General features: G+C 45.8%; 1 protein-coding gene across 4 annotated transcripts in view; it reads right to left on the bottom strand.

Annotated features, from left to right (window-relative positions):
* The window catches only part of Eftud2 (elongation factor Tu GTP binding domain containing 2), a 44,375-nt gene that overhangs the window by 10,447 nt on the left and 11,837 nt on the right, over positions 1-22,091 (bottom strand). For 2 of the 4 annotated variants that reach the window (XM_027427999.2, XM_027428000.2), the window contains exons 3-14: positions 19,570-19,735; positions 18,491-18,569; positions 17,170-17,245; positions 16,623-16,688; positions 15,874-15,909; positions 15,117-15,207; positions 14,239-14,321; positions 11,953-12,119; positions 9,320-9,444; positions 3,781-3,844; positions 3,329-3,419; positions 973-1,108 (exon numbers count right to left, since the gene is read on the bottom strand). In XM_027427999.2, the coding sequence (XP_027283800.1) occupies positions 973-1,108; positions 3,329-3,419; positions 3,781-3,844; positions 9,320-9,444; positions 11,953-12,119; positions 14,239-14,321; positions 15,117-15,207; positions 15,874-15,909; positions 16,623-16,688; positions 17,170-17,245; positions 18,491-18,569; positions 19,570-19,735 (1,180 nt within the window). The remainder of the gene's footprint in view (positions 1-972; positions 1,109-3,328; positions 3,420-3,780; positions 3,845-9,319; positions 9,445-11,952; positions 12,120-14,238; positions 14,322-15,116; positions 15,208-15,873; positions 15,910-16,622; positions 16,689-17,169; positions 17,246-18,490; positions 18,570-19,569; positions 19,736-22,091) is intronic. The other 2 variants (XM_027428001.2, XM_027428002.1) reach the window with 1 other exon arrangement.

Below are 22,091 nucleotides of genomic sequence, written 5' to 3'. Positions count from 1 at the left end.
TGCGATTACAGGCACTTGTTCTTATTTACAGACAAAAATCAGTCACAGAAAAAATTAGTCTGGCCTGGTTCCCCCTAAAAGCTGCAGGCCAGAAGCAAAACTCAGGTTTTGCCAGGTGTGGTGGTGCACGTCTTTGATCCCAATACTTAGGCAGCAGAGGCAGGAGGATCTGTGAGTTCAAGGCCAGCCTGGTTTATATAGTGAGTTCCAAGACAGTCAGACCTGGATAGCAAGACCCCGTCTTCAAATGAATCCAAGCCCCTGTGAGGACAATATGAAATGTCCCCCACTGGCTCCAGGCAGGAGTACCGTCTGGGGAGGCTGCAGAACTGTGAGAATGTGGGCCTAGCAGCAGAGTCAGTTACAGCTGGCTCCGCTGCTAGCCCAGGCTGTCTCCTGGTCTGTGAAGAAGGAGGCCTGGCTACCCACTCTCATTGTGAGCCCTACGTGCCTTTCCCTCCACGACGATGCACCCTCCTAAAGCACAAGTCGCAATCAACTGTTTCTGCCAGGTGTTGTCATAGCGATGAAGAAAACCAATCATCTCCTGAGTGCTCCTCACCTGTGCCTTCCCTGCTACTCCACATCCCTGGCCATCCACCTTCCTGCCTGACCCCAGTAAATACTTCAGAGCCTAGAGCCTGCCACTTATCTCCGTCACCTGCAGGACCCTCCTGACGGGAGAAACCTAATTCCTTTTTCTAACACAAGAAACACCTAAAGAAAACAGCTGGAAAAGCCACCTCAGTTGGTTCACATGCCCTCACAACTCCTCTGCCCTGCAGGGAAGGGAGCTTCCCAGGTAAGCCATGGGAGGACACCTGAGGCTGTTCTTGTTTATTTTCTGAGACATCATGTAGCCCAAAGTGTCCTGTAAACAACTGATCTAACCACTGAGTTAGAGGACTGCCGGTGTGAACCACGATGCCCGGATGAGGAGAGTAATGTCCAGGGCTTTGAGATATTTATTACCTGTGAACTCGCCAAAGAACTTTTTGCAGACCAGCCTGAGCAGAGGGCGGATGTTCAGCTTCAGCTCCTCCTTGGTCAGGTGGATGCCAAGCTCGTCCAGGGTCCTTGGCAGGCTGGTATCCACATCACCCACCACCTGTGAGAGAAGAAGGCACTGGGTCAGCTCTGTAGTGACAGCCCTAGTGAGACATTACACACAGAGTGAGGGGAGGCCAAGCAGGCTTCTACAGGGAGGAGTGAGTAGACACTACCTAGTTTTCAGGAGTGAAGCTGACCTGGTTAAGTCTCCGAATGCCCCATAAAGTAAGCATTCAGCTTGATTACTGTCAGTGCTGCCCCCTAGTGTCTGACAAGCAGCATTGCGCCCACTCAAGAAATCACCCTTACCCCTCCCTACTTAAAGTCTGCCCAGATTTAGAGGCCCACACTGGAAGGAACCAAAAAAGGCCACCTGTCAGGACAGAGCCATGCTAAATCATCCTCGGCAGACTCAAGGTCTCTCTACAGAGGCAGATTCTGTAAATTTCTTTTATTAATCCATTCCAGCCTGACAAGAGATACTAAGTGGGTTTTTTTTTAGCACTGGTAAATTTTAGTCATTATTTTATTCTACTGCTGTGTTTTCCTCTTTTGTGGGTAGGAACGGCCACACACATTGTGTGCATGAGATCGTGTATATGTGTGTCCACTGGACGCAGCTCTAATTAAACACCTGCATATTTTATTATTGTCTTGGAAGAAAAGTCTGCATAAAAATTCCTATGATATTTTCACCTTTCCAGCTCGGTACTTCAGCACAAACTCACATAAACATGTTTCATTCTAAAGTCCAACTAGCCCTCCCCCTTCCTCCTTCCTCGTGTGGTCCTGAGGATCAACCACACAGGTGAGGCAAATGCGTCACAGTTACACCATGATTGACCTACGCAGGTTTCCAGTGACAGAGACATTTAATTGACTTCCAAGACCTGTTCTTACCTTCTGTTTTGAGGCAGGGTTAAACAATTAAGTATTCTTAACTGCTAGACCAGCCCCCTCCAGGACCCTTGTTTTTTAGGGGCAGGGTCTCAAGTAGTCAAGGCTAGCCTCTAACTCACTATGTGGTTAAGATAACCACGAACATCTGATCCTCGTGTGTCTACTTCCCAAGTGCTGGGATTGCAGGCCTATGCCACCATACCTAGTTTTCTGCAGTGTTAAGAATTGAACCCTGGGCTTTGTGTATGACAGACATGCGCTTTATTGCACTGAGCTAAATTCCAAGACTCCAAAACCTTTTAAAAATTGTATTTAATTTTACATGTATATAAAATGCATTGAGTGTGATGTATGTGTATGATGCATGCAGATGCCCATGGAGTCCCGGAAGAGAGCACCACATGCCCTGGAACTAAATTACAGGTGTTTGTGAGCTGCCCAACATGGGTGCTGGAAAGTGAACTAAGGTTCTCTACAAGGTCAACAAGTACACTTAAGCACTAAGTCATTTTTCCAGCTTTCCAAGAGGTTTTGAAGGTTTTGGAGACAGGGGTTCTCTGTGTAGCCCTAGTTGTCCTGAAACTTCCTACATGGATAAGGCTGGCCTTGAACTCAGAGATCTGCCTGCCTTGGCCTCCCGGGTTCTAGGATTAAAGGTGGGACACTTCTCAAAAGGTTGGTTTTTGTTGTTGAATTTTTTGAGTCAGGGTTTCTCTGTGTAGCTTTGTAGACCAGGCTGGCCTGGAACTCAAGAGAGCTTCCTGTCTCTGCTTCCCTAATGCTGGGATTAAAGGCATGTACCACCACCATCTGACAAAAAGTTTGTGTTTTGAGACAGGGTTTCTCTGTGTAGCCCTGGCTGTCCTGGAACTCACAAAGATCCGCCTGCCTCTGCCTCCTGAGTGCTGGAATTAAAGGTGTGTGCCATTGCTGCACACTGCCTGGCTCAAAGATTTTTAATAAACAGTTGATGACGGGGCGGGAAGATGGGTAAAGTCCACGCTGTGCAGGCACGAGGACTTGACTTGAGGGTCAGAACCCACATACAAAGCTGAGCATGCCTGCAGACGTATCTAATCCCAGCACTGAGAATGGAGACAGGGAATGTAGAGGCTCACTGGCCAAGCAGTCAGTCAACCGGCAAGCTCCAGATTTGGTGAATGACCCTGTCTCAAAATAACTAGGTCAGGTGCTAAAGAGGAAGACACCTGACACCAACCTCCGGCTTACACACGTGCACACATAAGCTTATGGGGCTGCACACGAACATGCACCCCACACAAAGACCTCCAAGGCCCCCCGAAACACACACAAAAAAACAAAAAGTGATGACCTAGCAGATTTAAAGCAGACCCGAAGCAGGTGACCCACCACTCACCTGAGCAAGGATCTTATAAAGGGGCTCCAAGATAAACTCCACAAAGCTCCTCTGGGAGCTGCTGGTTGGAGCCTTTTTTGTGAACTTTCTCCTAAAGAGAAAAAGAAGTGCTGTGAGCAACCAATGAGGGAGAATGTGACTTGACTCAAGGGTACAGTGTCTAAAATATGAATCTGAGAGAAGCCAAGCAGAGGGAAGACTCTGTGTGATCAGTTTCCAAATGGATTCCTGGGAGGACTCTTGGCTATGGCTGTCCTGCATATCTGACCCAGCCTTGAAGACCTGGGGGTGTGGGGAGCCAGCCGCTCTCTTTCCACTAAGCTCATGGTGCCAACACTCTGCAGAGAGATGGTGACTTCATGCATAAGATAAAAGTAGGTTTTAGCATCAGAACCCATGTGCTGTTACCAGGGAAACAGATCATCAGCAGTGGTGCCCCACATGATACTTACGTTTTGGGATTGAAGTAGATATCACCCCAGAGTCTTTTAGCAAACTCCTGGTAATTGATGTCACCTATGGAAGAAGCCACACAGTCACAATTTTCCCGGGACAGTGCAGCTCAGAACTGTTTTAGGTACTGCCAGCTGTTAAAGCACGTTCTTCCTTCTGGTCAGGCGGCAGACACCGAGGCACAGGAGGGCAGGACTGGCCCAAGGACAAGGACATAGTAGAGACGAAAGGAGAACCCAGGTGTCTCCCCTTAGCCCTGGGCCTAGGCTAAGGACCAAGCTATGCACAGGAGCATGGCCCATGTCACCTCCTGAGGTGCATCTACATCCCCTGTCTGCAATGACACCATCCTTTCTGCAACCCATGTGGGCCATCTTCTAGCTGCAGTGTCATTGTGAGGTGCCACAGAGTGGACACCCAGCCTGGAGAGTACATGCTGGAGCCATTCTTTAATTTTTTTTTTTTTTTTTTTAAGAAGAGTTTCACTATGTCGTCCTGTCTGGCCTGGAACTCACAGGTAGACCCAGCTGTCCCCAAACTCAGAGATCTGTCTTCCCTTACCTCTTCAGCATACCCTACTGGCATACAACACCACAACTACCTGTCTCATCTTTTACTAATTAGTTTTTTCAGTTTAGCTTCAATGTGAAATTTGATCAGACTGAACCAAGCAGCCATGGCTTTTAAAATTCATGCTCTTGCTGGGTAGTGGTGGCACATGCCTTTAGTTCCAGCACTCGGGAGGCAGAGGCAGAGGGATCTCTGTGAGTTTGAGACCAGCCTGGTCTACAAGAGCTAGTTCCAGGACAGTCTCCAAAGCCACAGAGAAACCCTGCCTTGAAAAACAAAAAACAAAAAAAAAAAAACAAAAAATCATGCTCTTGAGTATGGGGTGACAGAGTGCTTACCTAGCATGTCTGAGCCCCTAATTAGGGTTCAATCTCCAGTTTACAAAACAACAAAATCCTTCTCTGAGCACATAGCTCCTGAAGTATTCACTGAGAGAACTGAGAACGCCAACTGACTCCCAGACAGTCCTATCCTGATGTCAGGCTCCTGCCCCTCTTACCTCAGACTACAAAAGCAATGCACCCTCCTTTCCCAAAGGCCACACTCTCTCTCCAGACTTTCTCATTGCAGCTACTTCTGCATGTCAAACAAGGGCCAAACCCATTTTTCCTTCTGTCAATTATTACGTTCTTCTTCTGAGTGAGGGGAAACTGTGGTTGGTATGTAAAATAAATTTAAAAACTGATAATAAAAAACAAGTTCTCCTTTTTACTCTTCACACTGTTATTTTTTCATTTTAACTTTTTGTTTTTTAAGAGTCTCATGTAGGGCTGGAAAGATTGCTCAGAAGTTAAGAGCACTGCTTGCTCTTCCAGAGGTCCTGAGTTCAATTCCCAGCAACCACATGGTGGTTCACTGACATCTATATAATGAGATCTTGTGCCCTCTTCTGGTGTGCAGATATACATCCAGGCAGAACACTGTCACATATTAAGTAAACAAACCAAAAAAAAAAAAAAAGCCAGGCAGTTGTGGCGCACACCTTTAGTGTGCAAGCACCCAAGAAGCAGAGGCAGGCAGATCTCTGTGAGTTCCAGACCAGCCTGGTCTACAAAAGCTAGTTCCAGGACAGCCTCCAAAGCCACAGAGAAACCCTGTCTCAAAAAACAAAATAAAACAAAACAAAAAGACCAAGTCTCCCAACCCTCAACACCTACAGTAAAGGGCCTACCATCTCAAGAGTTAACGAATGTTCAATTAAAGAGTGAGCAGATGTCCCTCCCACCCCTCTCCTTCCCAACCTCAGAGAACAATAATCCACATTCACAATCCTGCCTGAGTATTGACAAAATATCAAACAAGCAGTGCTTCCTGAATGCCCTGTCTTTCGTCAGCTCTGCAGACACCACAATTTTAACAGCTCCCAAATGCCAACGCAAGCAAGTACCTAGATTCTCAAGCCCTCCTCCATCAGGCTCCAGTATTAGCTGTCAGTTTTCGCTATGTAAGCACTCTACCAATGGCATATACACTCGAATTTTGTGATTTTGTTGTGATTTTTTATTTATTATGTATAGTGTTCTGCCTGTGTGTATGCCTGCATGACAGAAGAGGGCACCAGATCTCATTATAGATGATTGTGAGCCACTATTCGGTTGCTGGAAACTGAACTCTGGAGGAGCAACCAGTGCTCATAACCTCTGAGCCATCTCTCCAACCCCCAGACTTCTGTGGGTTTTTGAGAAAGGGTCTTGTGTCGCTTAGACTGACCTTGAACTCACTGCATTTCACTGCCAACAAGAGGAAATACTGATCTGACAATATAGTGGGAACAGATTCCAGGGGCCCAACTCCAGCAGAATGTTCTGTGATCACACAAAAGTAATTACGTGAAATAAAAGGAAAAGTAAGGCCCTAGGACCACATGATCTTGAATATCCCTTCAGTGCAGCCTTCCGAAGTGCTCCTGTGTGGCTTTTTATGACTATGTTGAGATTACACTAGAGCCCATGGCTAGCTCCTCCACAGACTGATGGTGGGGCCAAACAATGAATAATCATGTCTTTCAAGGAGCAGGGCCTTCTGTAAATAAGAAATCACACCATCTCAGCCAGCTATGGTGAGGTAGAAGTTTGAGGCCAGCCTGGGAAATGTGCTGAGTTCTAGGTCAACCTAGGATACACAGTGAAACTTAAAAAAACAAGAACTTAAAGAAACTGAAGCATGTCTGCTTATGATTCAGGAAAGCTGACTCTGCTTTTCATGCTGACACAAAGGACACTGAAACACACAGATTTCTCTTGAACTCTGCTCACTTCGGTTTTGTTCACTGTTCCTCTGCCCAATCAGTCATCTACCCAGTATTCATTTAGGTGCTAGGGATAAAGCCTAGGGCCTCCTGCACCCTTAGCACACGCTGCCTCAGGCTCCTTTCAAAGTCCCATCCACCCAGTTTACAACTGCACATCAACAAAAATCAGGGTCTCACGGCAAGAATGTGGTCACTGTTCCAATGATGAGTGAAAATGCAGATGATGTCTAGGTGTAATATCTTTTTAAAAAACAGATTTATTTTTATTTAAGTGTATGAGTGTTTGTCTGCAAGTATATATGTGTATGAAGTGGTCATAGAGTTATAGATATCAACTGGGTAATATGAATTGAACCCAGGTCCCAGCCAGTGTTTTTTTTTTTTTTTTTTTAAGATTTTATTTATTTATTTATTATGTATACAGTCTTTTGCCTGCATGCCAGCAGAGGACATCAGATCTCATTCAAGGTGATTGTGAGCCACCATTGGGTTGCTGGGAATTGAACTCAGGACCTCTGGAACAACAGTCAGTGCTCTTAACTGCTGAGCCATCTCTCCAGCCCCTGGCCAGTGTTCTTAAATGTCTAACAGCTTAACCCAGGTCCCAACAGTGCTCTTAACTGCCCAGCCCTATATATAATATCTCATTCATGTACAATGGTAAATAGCAAAGCTATTTTTGCTATTACAATGGTTATAGCAAAAAAAAAAAAAAAAAAAATCAGAAAAGCAAAGCAGCCAACCACTAGAGAGTTCTTACCTCTACCAAAAGGGGAGATCCTGTTCTCAGCCTGACTGAATACATTGCACTCCTGTCTCCACCTGCCTTATATTCCTCTCTAGTGCTGGGATTAAAGGTGTGCACCACCACTGCCCAGACTATATGGCTGACTAGTGTGGCTAGCTTTGCACTCTGATCTTCTGTCAACCTTTATTTGTTAGATCATAAACAAAATATCACCACACAAAAATATCTGTCTACTGAATCTATCATCTACCTATCTAATCTATCTTCAGGGTAGAGTTGAATGTTTGCCTAGCTTTTGAATTCAATTCTAGGCACTGCAAAAACAAACAAAACAAAAAACAAGCAAATAAGCCAACCAAAACAGTGTAAGATTAAAAACAAAAGAAAGAAAAAGCACCAAGAGCAAAGGCACCCCGCCCCCCATTACAGGCAGGGGAGAAGAACTGCGGTGGTGTACAACTGTCTTATCAGTTTTTTGCTTTTTGTATCTTTTTTTTAAATCTAGTTTTTATGACAGGGTTTCTCTGTGGCTTTGGAGACTGTCCTGGAACTAGCTCTTGTAGACCAGGCTGGTCTCGAACTCACAGAGATCCACCTACCTCTGCCTCCCCAATGCTGGGATTAAAGTGTGGGCCACCAACACAGGCGTTTTTGTGGGTTTTTAATTTTTTTTTTTAAGGTTTATTTACTTTATGGATGAGTGCTCTATCTGCATGTATGCCTTTATGCCAGAAGAGGGCATCAGATCCCACTAGAGTTGCCTGTCAGACACCATGCGGTTGCTGGAAGAGCAGTTAGTGCTCTTAACTGCTAAGCCATCTCTCCAGCCCTGTTGTTCAGTTTTGAGACCTTTCACATGGTCCATCTCCTCAGGTCTAAAATCAGTGTACAATAACCCTCTATAAAAATCTCACATGACACACGGGACTCTCACTGCAAGATCTTATGGGAACGACAGTTAATCAGCAAAGCAGAGATGGAAGCCATGGAGCCCAATGGGTAGGGAAACTGGTCACGGGGATATGGCATCAGAGCTCTAGGAATCCATAAACTTACTTACCCATGCCTGCCAGAGAGGCTTGTAAAGGCTAACTGCAAAGCCAGCATGAGTTCTCAATGAGGCCTATTATGTTTCTATGTGCCTTGAGATGGTGGAGAGATGGCGAGCTGCGCTGACAGCGCAAGCCTGTACACCCTGGAAAAGGACTGAGAATGCTCTGTGGGCATGGGCAGTATGGGCAGGTCCTCCTCCACAGTCTCCAGGAGGCCTCACGCTAGCACGGATGCTTACTTTTAAAACGAGCTCTTTTTAGACAGGCTATCCCATGCAGCCCTGGATGGCCTCAAACTCAGAGAACTGCTTGCTGGGATTAAAGGCATGCACCATCACATCTGGCTTCTTCCTAATTACTCAAATTTGTTACTTAGAGGGGGTAGAAAGATGGCTCAGTTGCACAGAGATCACTGGTCTTAAAAAGGACCTAGGCTGAGTTACCAACACCAGCATAAAACAGCTCACATCCACCTGTATTCCAGTTCCAGGGGTCCCAGTCCTGTTCTCTAACCTACCCCCCCCCCCCCCCCCCGCCTTGGAGGCTTGAAAGACGGCCCAGCGGCCCAGGTTGGTTCCCAGCACCCACATTGCAACTATCTGTAACTCCAGTTCGGGGGGAATCCCAACAAAGGCCTCTGTGTGTACACACATGTTATACATACAAACACTTAGGGGCACAAACACACAGAAAAAAATAAGTTTGTTTATCTTAAAAAAAAATATTGTCTAGAAACAACTGAGCCTAAAGAAAGAATCTGAGGCAAAAAGGAGCCCCAAATGTGATAATAATAAGTGATGAAGTATCCCCCACTCTCCAGCACAGGGACATGACAGAAAGCCAATTCCTGAGGCATTCTGCAGGACAGAGGACACATGACTGGGAAAGCTGGCGAGACAGCAGCAGGCAGAGCTTACCAAAGGTGTCAGCATAGATCTTGGCAAAGGAGCCCAGTGTGAAGCAAATGCTGTACTGGGAGCTGGAGAAGCAGACGTTGCCCAGGAGCGGCGAAAGGATCAGGTTCTCATCGGTGGAATACATGCTGAAACAGAGATGGCGGTGAGACCGGGCCAGGGTGTGAGGCAGCCCTGATGCCAGACTCTGCCGCATCATTAACACACTGCCAAGAGGATGGGCAGCAACTCCCCATCGCATCTTCATTCTCCAGCCTCAGGAGGTGTTGGCTTAAGATTCTTAGATTTGCCAAAAGCCTGGTCAAGAATGTGACATGATAAAGTTGTTCCCTCACTCCCAGTAACAAGCTGATGTCCCAGAGCTGGGACCCTCTGCAGTCTTGAAAAAGCTAACTACACAGGACAGACAAGGGGAAACCAGAAGGACAGAGATAAAGACTTGGGAACATAAATGAATCTAATGTGACCAGAGAGGGACACATTTAGGAGACATCACTGCCCCAATACAAATGGGCATATAAAGGGCTGGGCCAGCTTGCCCAGCACTCACGAGGCCCTGGGTTTGAACCCCAGTACCACATGAACTAGATATGACAGCTTAGGGCAGGAAGATCAGAAGTTCCAGGTCATCCTTGGCTCTGTAGAAGTTCCAGGCTAGCCTGAGCTATAGCAGACCCTGTCTAGGGGTGGGGGACATGCAGGTAAGGACAGGACAGATAAACAACACTGAGAAAAAAGAGAAACGGCAGATTTGCTCCTCTTCGCTGTCACTCTCTTTACTCTGTTTGGCTTCTTGTTTCAAAAATTCTGAAACTTTCATTTCACTATTTTGCAGAGTGCATAACCCAGACCCTGCATATAGTAGCAAGTGCTCTCGGATGGAGCTACACCCCAGACCTAAACTTTGCAAACAACTTGAGTCATTCGGAAGGCCAGGAGTGGAGGCACTGGCCTGTAATCCCAGCATTTGGAAGGCTGAGGCAGGAGGCCCAGGGGCTTAAGGAGTTAGATGGCCTGTGCTGGGTTCTCCAGACTCACAGAATACCATATCCTACAGCAACTGTGCTAACATAGGCCTCAAAGCAACTTACATGTGTAATTCTAACTAAATCTTCCATCTTCTTATGAAGCAGATGCTTGCAGAACACACAGTAAAGTTTCTTCATTTACACACCCTGTGTTATCAGTAAGACAGAGCAGCCAACATCACTCAGCAGCAGGTGCCATATGGCAAGGGAGCTGTACCAACTAGCTACTTAATTTCTTTTAACATCCCAATAGGCAATTCATTTGCTTAGTTAAAAAAAAAGTTCTGCTGACTCATTTATTGATTGTATGTGTGTATGGCATGTATGTGTGGGGTGTCTATAGAGGTCAGAGTGTGGGGTCCGTTCCGTCCTTCCATCTTTATGTAGGTTCTGGGGATTGAATACAGGCAGTTAGGCTTGTGCAAGTCCTTCATCTGCTCAGCCATCACGTTGGCCCTCTTTGTTTTATGAGATAGTGCCTCACTCTGTAGCCCATGTTGACCTCAAACTCATAGTAACTCTCCTGCCTCAGCTCCTGAGTGTCAGGATTATTGGGGTGGACCATTATGCCCATCTTATTTTTTTTTAATTAAATTTAATTATTTTTGTGTATGTGGGTACACACACCCACAGAGACCAGAGGTTGACACCGAGTGTCATTTTTTATTATTATTCTCCACTTTGATCTTTGAGTCAGGTTCTTTCACTGAACCTGGAGCTCATCAATTGGCCAGACTGCCTAGCCACGTGGTTTCCCTGTCTCCACCACACTGTGCTGGATCACAGATGGGAGGTACCATCCTAGCTTGTTCTATGGATTTTAGGGACCTGAACTCAGGTCTTCATGAAGCAATCACTTTACTCACCAAGCCATCTACTCAGCCCTAATGTGAGTTGTTGAGATAGGGCCCCTCCATGGTCCTCATGCCAACCTAGAACTTGCTATGTACTCCAAACTAGCTTCAAACTTCTAATCCTCCTGCCTTGACCTCCTAAGTGCTGGGACCATCGGCATATGCCACCACACTGTATCCGGGGTTGTTTGTTTGTTTGTTTGTTTGTTTAATAGAAGCAAAAATGACCTTTGGGGGCTGAAGAGAAGGCTCAGCAGGTAGAGCAGCACATTGCTCTTGCACAGGACCTGGGCTCAGTTCCCAGCACCCACATGGAGACTCACAGCTCTCCTTAACTTTAGCTTTAAGGAATCTACTGTTTTCTTCCGACTAGTGTAGGTACCAGACATGTACACGGTGTACAAACATATGTGCAGCTAAACATCCAGATATCTAAATAAACAGGTAAGTAAATAATGAGCTTTGGTAATCGCCAACTTCACATGGCTGGCAGGTGGTAAAGGTGAGACTGCTTTAGAGTCTACTGACTACAGAACCAGGGATGTGCTAAACCGCGTGGCTGGTTCAGACACTGAACTGCTGAGGAGAGGCTTGCAGGCAGTCCTGCAGAGACCCGACATGTGCTGTTAGAACTGACAGGATCACCCACATGCCACAAAGTGAGGGACTCCCAGAAGTCTTCAAGGGTAAAATTAAGATTTATAAAAGCCAGACTCTCCTAAGGACAGGAAGTCCACTCCCAGGGGTCTTATACCTTATTAATCCATTGACCTCATCCACAATGTGTCGAAGTTTGTAATAAGCATCTGTTGGAGGCAGCTTCAGCTCCAAGATCAGCCGGTCGATTTTGTTGATGCACACGGTGACTGCTAACCTCTCCTGCACTGCATGCTTAATCAGCCGCTCTGTGTTCAGCATCACCTGAGAAACACAGGGCTCTGAAGCGGGAAGTGGGTACTAAGAGTAGAGAGCACATCTATAGTAGGGGGGAAGGCGACATTCGCAACACTTTCTGTACAAAGGGGAAATGGCCTGGGCGTGAAGTGTCAGCTGGAAGCATCATCCGCAAGGCAGACTCGGGGCTGTGAAGCTGAGCACAGCTAGGTAATACCCACCCACACGTCTGTCACTCTTCTGCACACAGGTGTTGAAAATGTCACTTGTTCAAACTGAGTGTCGCTTTGTCTGTCTGAAATCACGACACACGGGAAGTAAGGGGATTGCTAAAAGTTTGAGGCAGGCTAGGGCTACAACCCAAGACCTTACCTCAAAAAAATAAAACAACAATAACAAATAAGAAAATGGCTTGTTTTCTTATTTGTTATTGAATAAGGCACCTTAATTTCTTTTGAAGGGGGCACCTACACCTTAATTTCTTTTGAAGGGGGCACCTACACAGCAAGACTAAAAAGCAAATAAACACAACGGCCATGCTGGGACCAAAGCTTCTCAGCACTGAGAACGCTAGGAAGAACTTACTGATGAGGAAGTATTAAAATGAATGCTGTGACCCACCTCCAGCCCCTTGTCAGTGATCCTAAGGAATAAACCCAGAGCCTTGGACATTTGAGGAATGCTGCCCCTGAGCTAAATCCCTTCCCTGTTTTAGTCTCTTCTGAACCAGGGTGTCACTACCTTGCTCAAGCTAGTCTCAAATTTGCTGTTTTTCTGCCTTGGCCTCCACAGTAGTTAGGATGATAGGGTATATGCCACCATGCCTGGCCGAACAAGCCATTTTCTTATTTGTTATTGTTGTTTTATTTTTTTGAGGTAAGGTCTTGGGTTGTAGCCCTAGCCTGCCTCAAACTTTTAGCAATCCCCTTACTTCCCGTGTGTCGTGATTTCAGACAGACAAAGCGACACTCAGTTTGAACAAGTGACATTTTCAACACCTGTGTGCAGAAGAGTGACAGACGTGTGGGTGGGTATTACCTAGCTGTGCTCAGTGAATGGGCCTGGAGGCAAAGCATCAAAGCAGCAATGAACACCCCCAGATAGTGGTCTCCACTATATAGGAAGCCAGAGCTTGTTGAAGAAATGGCTGGTTTTACGACTAGGGTAGGGCAAGTGTGTAAGAAAATAAGCAAGAACTCAAAACATGATGAGGTAGGTCAAAAGGACGAAAGAGCCAGTTACAAAGAACTCTTGATAGTCAGAGATGAGTCAACTAGACCATCAAGATATATGAGAATACGCTGTGTGTGGTGCACACCTCTAATCCTAGCATTTGGGAGGCAGAGGCAGGCAGATCTCTGAGTTCCAGGTCAACCTGGGCTACATAATGAGATTTCTTCTTCTTTTTATTTTTTCCCTCAAGACAAGAGTTTCTCTGTGTAGTTCCTGCTGTCCTGGAACTTCTGTAGACCAGGCTAGCCTGGAACTCAGAGATCCACCTGCCTCTGCTTCCTGAGTGCGAGGATTAAAGGCATGTGCCACCCCTGCCTCTTTTTAACTTTAAAAATCACATTTATTTACTTATTTTTATGTATGTGGAAGTGTTTACATAATGTGGTGGTGTGGAGGTCAGAGGACAACTTTTGGAAGCCGGTTCTCTGCTTCTATCATGTGTGGGTTCAAGACTGAACTCCTGTCACCAGGCTGGCACCAAGTGCCTTAACAAACAGAGCCAGGCCGAGTAAGATCTCATCTCATTACAAAACACAACAGAAAGAAAGCAAAGGTCTGTGAATACTTTTATACATAGGAGAGCACATCTCTGGGTACAGAGAAACATCATGAACAGTTAACAGTGAGCAGATTGTACCTGTGTTTAACTGAGCTTGAGGTTTTTAAAAAGGTGCCTCTGACTCCCTCTGCTGGTGACACTGGTGACTATATAAAGTTAGTGGCATTACCCAATTTTTTCAGTTTAGAAATATAAAAGAATTTCAACTCCCATCTCTAATTTTGAGCATCACTTGCTTCCCTAAATTTAGAGCAAACCTGAGATTTATCACACAGACCTTCATGTTTGCTGCCTCCTAGCTCACATGGCAATTTGAGTGATATGTAGGGGCATAGTAACAGGGGACTAACTTACCCCCTCAGCAGCATCAATGAAAAGGACCACCCCATCTGAGATTCGCAAGCCAGCTGTGACCTCATCAGAAAAATTCACGTGTCCTGAAAAGCAAATATCCAGTCATCACTTAGGGGTATGAGGCAGTTAACCTGCAGGATGACCTGAGGAGCACTGCAAAGTCTGTGAACCCAAATATTCCTCCTCAGTCCACAGCACCTTGCAGCGTATCCATTTCTCCCATTAGAGTCTCAACCTGGGATTAAGGTTTCACACACAGGTCTCCACACAGAGAAGGTAAAGCAGCTGACACACCAACTTAGTTTGATCAGCAATCAACAGAGTTCTGCAAGAGCTATGACTCTCTGGAGGCAGGGAAAGGCCCAGAGCATGGTGCTATTGGGGGACAGGGTGAGCAGGGGCTTGAGAGTATCAGGCCCTGGCACAAGACGGTGTCCTGAAGGCAAATCTGCTAAACTCCAAATTGCCCACATGTTAAATAAAACAACTTTGTGTTAAGTCAGCCCTTTCCATAAAAGAGCGAGCCAGCAGCAAGGCTCACTGCACCCTGGTGCTCACTGCCCGCTTTCTAGAAGACTGAGCATGCTGAAGGCCTGCGATGAGGTTGATTTATGTCAGATGGGGTCTGACATAAACTAAAATCAATCAACACACAGGATCCCTAAAATTGAAAATTCCATAGAAAAGTAAAAACAGAAGTGAAATCAAAGGATAGGGATCATGCTTGGTAATTTGTCAAAGTGGGAATCCTTGAAAAGAAAACTCAACAAAGGTGAAGAGAGTACAAAGTCAAGATGTCCCACTCTGTATTGCTTTGGGAAAGGAACACAACAGGAAATGAGACAGGATGTGACAGCGAAGGGCCCTGGCTGTCCCACCTGGTGTGTCCATGATGTTGAAGAGGTAAGACTTCCCTTTGGTATCCGGCAGCACCACCGTCACCGGAGTGCTCTTGATGCCAACACCTCTCTGAAAGGTAGACACTGGTCAAGGCTTCTTCCCGTACAGAAGAATTCACCCAGCTCTTGGGGTTTGCCAATTGCTGGTTAACTACAATGATGTCTCTCCTTGTAACAAGTTTAATTCCTTTTTTGGGGGGGTGGGGTGGGGGGTGGTTCTAGACAGGGTTTCTCTGTGTAACGAATAGCCCTGGCTGTCCTGGAACTTGCTTTGAAGAGGGAAAAGAGGATAGATAAAAAAAAAAAAAAAAAAAAAAAAAAAAAAAAAAAAAAGGAGGGGAAGAGAAGAGGTGATGAGGAGGAAGGGAAACCCAGAAGGAAAGAATCACAATGGTCCCACAAGCTGTCCACAGAGAAGCCTCTCCAGGAAGGAGATGCACACAGTAGGCATCTTAGGGATTGTCAGGATGTTGTAAAGATCATGTAGAGTTTTGCAAATTTGGACACCATCTCTCAGTATGTCTTATTAGGCAAAATTAAATCTACTCAAGGACTGGAAGGCTCCCCACCTGTGCTCCAGCTGGCCCTCCCAGTTCTCGTTATGGGGTGACTGAGAGCTGCAGAACTGTTGGGCAAGGCTAAATGGGAGTGCTATGGGAGTCCTCCCCCCACATTCTCTACAAAACTATGGTGGTGGGCCTTTGTAAGCAAAATCTAATTTCCCAAGGCACCTTACCTCTTGCTCTGTGAAGAGGATGTCAGTATAGCACAGCTGAAAAAAATTCAGTGCTGTTACAACCCGAATTCAGACTTCCATCAATCACCTTCCCTCACCTCCTCCCAACTCAAGGGGCTTCCCAAGGGGAAACCCTACTGAAGACAGCAGGCTGTTCCCACAGTAATTCCTGACAGTGAGGCCAGTGCCCCTCAAGACAGAAAATGTTCTTGCATGTGTGCAGGGGTGGGAGTAGGGTGAGCGGTCACTAAAGACCATGCATGGCTGGAGACATAAGCTAGACGCACTGCACTGGATCTGAAAGAGTGGAAAAGGGAGATTCGTTCCAACAGTCAAGTCTCACATGTCACAACAGTCAATCTGACAGAGTCTGAACATTTATTGCACTGAGACTAGCCGCCACTGTTGGCCTTGTTCACAGGCATTTAAATTTACCATGAAAACAACAAGGTCCAATTGTATGATATTTATAGAACAGGCTATTAATAAAACGACAGGAAAGAAGAGACTATAAAAGTCAGGATACATCACTGAGGCGGGATCCCAAATGCGAAACAGTTCATCTAAAATAACTGCAGGTTAATATTCTCTGTGCTCCTGAGAAAGTCGAAATGATGTGCTTACACCTATTAATAAAGTATAATCACACAGCAGCAGTCTGCACACACTGGTTATGAGTGCAGGGTGAAGGAAGGGAAGGAGTGAGGCATCCCCTCCACCCCAAACAGCTCGGCCCAAGTTCCACTCACATCTTGGTCATAGCGTTTTCTGATTTCCGGATGAGTCTGTTCTATCAAGCAATCTACAAAACACGTCTGAAAGAGAAGAGATGGGTGAGACCTGCCAATTACAGAGGAAAATCTATGCCCCCTTTCCAAAGCCCCCAACACACCATGTAATTCAGGCATGAAGGGAAGAAGAGGAAAACAAAGAGGATTATGGGACAGCAAAGGATTAACACAGAAGCCACAAGATTATTTTTCAATGAAAGATGAAACCTTTCTTGGGAAGACCTCCCTCAGGAAATAAAAGGTTATAAAAACCAGAGTAAGGCTCAATTTCCCCTTCTCTGTCCAGATGCAAGCACACTGCTCAGACATGTAAGCGGCTTAGGAACAGGGGCAGAAACGCTGGACTTTCACAACAGTCCCATAAGAGCATGCAGGGAGTGTAACTGTCCCCCCAGCCACCAAGCTGCCTTAGGACTTCAAGCTTCCATCTCCGTGACTCTAAAAATTCAGAATATGAGCAGGTTCAAAGAGCAATCCTGTTCCAAGAGGCAGAACAGTCTCTCACCTTGCCGTGGTGGAGATGGCCACAAAGGGTCACGTTTCGGATGAGCTCTGAGTTGTCCATCAGATCAGCTAAGAAACTGGATGGAGAAAGGAAAAGAAAAGGACTATGACAAAAGTTCCCCAAAGAGGGTAGCACAAAGGTGTTCAGCTATTTTCAGCCAGGAAGAACTTTCAGTCCAATTGCAGATCACCCAGAGGCAGAACAACTGCATCTACACAACCCTGGTTGGGGTGCTCTTGAGACGACACAACCCAGAAACGATCAGTGCCTTCCAGGTGACAGGGCACAGCGTGCATCAGAGTGCGTGTGGAGGACTGAGGACAGGTTTGGGACCTGGTTCTCTCCTGCCACGTGGGTCTCAGGAATAAACTTAGGTTGTAAGACCTGACTCTCCCACTGGGCCATCACACTCACCCTTACAGGGATTTCAACAGTAAAATGATTGAAAAACAAAAGTTGAATTAAGAAGAGGCAAGCATGGTGCATCACATCTTTAGTCTCAGGGCTTAGGTGGTAGAGACAGCAGAATCAAGACCAGCCTGGGATGCATGAGACCCGGGGACCGGGAGGGATGAGAAGGATGCAAAGAACAGCTGGGCATGGTGGTACAGTTTTATAATCGCAACACCTAGTAGGTGGAGGTAGGGGGAGCAAGAATTTAATGTTATCCTTGCCTACCTAGTGAAATTTTGTCTTAAAATGCAAACAAACAAAAATCAGGCTGGGTTGTGGCGGTACACACATTTAATCCCAGCACTCAAGAGGCACAGGCAGGTGGATCTCTGAGTTTAAGGCCAGCCTGGTCTACAGAGTGAGTTCTGCAACAGCCAAGGCTATTCAGAGAATCTCTATCTCAAAAACCCAAAAATAAGCAAACAAACAAAACCCCAAATAAAACAGAAAAACCTACCATCAAAATATAGAGAAGAACAAAGAGAGAGAGACAGACAGACAACAATAAGTTGTCAGAAGGAGCTTCAGGGAGCCATTTTCAGCTGCTGACCACAGCTCTGGTGATCTAAACACTGAAAATTTTAACACCCCATTCATCTCAAAGGCTGGCTCCCAGGACTACCCGGGTTGGAAGCACTGCTGAGACAGAGGAAGCAGAAACAGCTGACAAGGATGAGAGCTGCAACAGAAGACTGAACTTAAATATCCCAGCAGCCATAGTTCTGCTGGATCATAAAAAACCGTTGTCATAATTCTCTGGCTCCTTCAATCATAAACCACCTTTTCCTGCCTTAAAAAAAAAAAAAAAAAAAAAAAAAAAAGATGGCTGCACTATTTCTTCAGAGAACTGAGAGGCCTTATAACTTACTCCATCTCATATACCGTGACAGGTAATGTCTGCTCCATCAGAGTGAATTTCTTGGTTTTCACTGGCTTTATAATGGGCTCTAGGAGGAAAAAAGAAAAGTAGTGACATGTAGTTAGGTATAAGCCAAAAATACAGAGCTTGATTCAGCTGGACTGGGATTCAGAGCGCATGATATATAACATCAATTTGTTTTATTGTCACGGATCTGTCACTCATGTTGACAGCCGGGGAATGCTATTTCATCCTTGAACTGCTCACTCAAGAGCACAAAGCTTATTTGGTGTGGTATAGTGAAACAACGAACACAAAAACTCCAGGTCTCTTTACATTTTAAAATGGAATCGATTTCCAGAACCACTATTAAGAGCTAGACAACAAGCACCTGAGGACTTCGGAGAAGGGCGGGAATTTGCACGGAAAACATCAGACAAAAGAGAATTTTGGTTTTTAAGCACCAAGAAGTAGATAAAAAAGCACTAACTCGTGTGTGTGTGTGTGTGTGTGTGTGTGTGTGTGTGTGTGTGTGTGTGTATAATTTATTTATTTTATTTCATGTGTCTGGGTGTTTTGCCTGTGTGTATATATTTGTACACCATGTGTATGTCTGGTGCCCTCAGAAGTCAGAAGAAGGCATTGGATCGTCTTCTGTGAGTTACAGGGGGTTATGAGCTGTCATGTGGGTGCTTGGAATTGAGCCTGTGTCCTCTGCAAGAAGTGCTCTTTTTTTTGTTTTTTTGGTTTTGAGACAAGGTTTCTCTGCATTGCTTTGGAGTTTACCCTGGAACTTGCTTTGTAGACCAGGCTGGCCTTGAACTCACACAGATCCGCCTGCCTCTGCCTCCCAAGTGCTGGGATTAAAGGTGTGCGCCACCAATGCCTGGCCAAGCAGTGCTCTTAACTGACCTGAGCCACAGATCAAAAGTACTTAACACTTTTTTTTGCTTTTGCTTTTGCTTTTGCTGTGTGGTGGTGCACTCTCGTGTTGTTTAACACGAGAAATTAAAGAAAAAAAACGCCCAGTTCATCCACTGAACTTTGAAGATTTGCTGACAGCTAGGCAAGGTTTCCTCCAGCCATACCTGTGAGAGGCTGAGTGTCTTCCTCCTGAACTATGGTCTCCACCTCAGGGCCGTACACCTCCTCGGCTGTGGGGTAGTACTTTTTGTCCTCATGCAGCACCACCTCCATCCCAGGGTGGTCATCCTCGTGCTCTCCCACGTCATCCTCGTCCTCATCGTCATCCATCTAAACGCAACAGAGAGGGAGGACAGAAGGGGACCTTTTCCCGCTGACAGCTAACTGCCACCTCTGTGGAAGAGCTGACTTGGAAGACCCTCCACTCAAGAGACACTGGGGGCGTTGGCTATGGCAGCTCTGTTGCACCAAACTTGCCCCTGTCTTAATGGGATCACGGGATCACTGGCCACAGTGGATTGAGGCTGAAGAAAACCAACAGCTAATTCAACACAGCCAATTAAGAAAAATCAAACAAAAACCCCACTTGATCCAAGGGCAAAAATCAAGAGCCAGAGGTAGAAATTAGAAACAAGCCCATATCTTTAAATGACTCACTCAGATTGACAAAACTAATTTTGGAAAATTCACTTGGTTACAGACAGTAACAGATGCCATCGAGAACGCAAAACAATGAGGTCCTCGCTGCTGTGAGTGGGGAAAGGTGATGCCACTTTGGGAAGCTTTTCAAAACATTCAACATAATATGAAACACAACCAAGCAATTCCAGTCCTAAACAATGCAGGGCTTCTATTTTGTTTGTTTGCTTATTTGGTTTTTTAAGACAGGGTTTCTCTGTATAGCCCAGGCTGTCCTGGAACTCACAGAAATCCACCTGCCTCTGCCTCCGAAGTGCTTGGATTAAAGGTGTTCTATTGCTGTGATAAAACATCATGACCATCTTAGGGAGGAAAGGGTTTATTTCTGCTCACACTTCCACATCACAGTCCATTACTGCAGGAAGTCAAGGCAGGAACCTGGAGACAGGAGCTGAAAAGAACCCATGGAGGGACTGAATGCTGTTTATTGGTTTGTTCAGCTCAATTTCTTATAGCACTTAGGACCACCAGCCCAGGGGTGGCACTGCACACAGTGAGCTGGGCCCTCCCTCATCAATCAAGAAAATGCACCACAGCCTAACCCACAGGACAGTATGGTGGGGGCATCTTCTCAATTGAGGTTTCCTCTTTTAAGAGGACTCTGGCTTGTGCCAAGTTGACATAAAACTAGCTGGTAACCTCAAATACACAAAATCACAGATGCACAAAGACTTCTAAATAATTATTCTTGGTAGTACTATTCATAATAGCAAAAACAAAACTAGAAGCCCAAAGTAGATCACTTTATGACTGGTTAGTGAAGTACACTGCTTTCATACAAAACAATATTTGGCAATAAAAAGAAATGAAATACACACATCACCTGTGTGCACAATGCTACAACATAGGTAAACTCTAAACACAACAGAGTGAAGGTAACAAGGCATAAAAGGCTTCATTGTGTATCATCTCATTTACATGCAAATACAAAGGGAAAGAAAACAGGGCTCAGGGAAGACAAAGGTCAGCAGGTGTAGCTTTTTCTTCCTGGGATGATGAAAATGTTCTAAAGTTGATAGTGATGATAGTTGTATAACTTTGTGAATGTCCTAAAAACAACGACATTAAGTGGTTAACAATTAATTGGCCCCAAATGTAAGTCCTTATGTATCAGCTCCTGGTTATGAGTGACTTTGAACAATTTTCTTCATCAGCTAAAAAGGGTCTTGGGAGGTGGGTGAGGAGAACATTCCACTTAGTTGAAACAGCAAATAAAAGACTCCGGTCAAGCACTGTACACAGACTGTGAGGGTTAGCCAGGAAGCCAACATGTTTAGGAGTAGGGAGAACAATGGGAGAGTTAACTGAAGTCCCATAGGAGGGACCACAGAAGACCTTCCTGACTATTTAAGTAATCTGACCCCACCCTCTTGTTTTGCGTGTGTTTGGGGAGGGGGCGCTAGCAAAGTGCTATCTTTTGAGTCAGTCTCGCACTGTGACCTGGGGCTTGTGGATTAGTCAAAACTGGCTGGCGCCCCAGCCCCAGCCCCAGCCCCGGCTCCGGCTCCGGCTCCGGCTCCAGGGACCCACCTGTGTCTGCCTCCCCAGCAGTGGCTGACTCTACACTATCACACCTGGAATTTTTGTGGGTTCTAGGGACTGAATTTATGCCCTTATGTTTGTACAGCAACTGAGCCATTTTCCTGGGTCCTGACTTCACTTTTTTCTAGAATAATGTTTTTCAACTAGGGCAATCTGCATCGGCAGTTATAGCTCAGGGCCTTGGGTTCAAACCTCAGCACTGTCTGTTGGAGGAGGACAGGGACAACCTGGTCCGTTTCTCACCCTGAGAACACCCTAAAAGGCTGGCTGGTTAGAAACCTACTGCAGGAATTCACTAAAGAGACCGTGACTTGCACAGTGGCAGCTGTGAAGGTGGTGAGAAAAAGCTGTATCCTAGAAGTATTGTGTAGAACCAAGTGCTCACTAATAAACAGGAGGGAGAGGGGGCCTCTGACATGCGCAACTGGAGCACGGTACTGTTCAG

Source organism: Cricetulus griseus, chromosome 7 (assembly GCF_003668045.3).
Source record: "Cricetulus griseus strain 17A/GY chromosome 7, alternate assembly CriGri-PICRH-1.0, whole genome shotgun sequence".
NCBI classification, from domain to species: Eukaryota; Metazoa; Chordata; class Mammalia; order Rodentia; family Cricetidae; genus Cricetulus; species Cricetulus griseus.
Note: the sequence above shows the minus strand (reverse complement) of the source record. Positions and strands in the feature narration are given on the sequence as shown.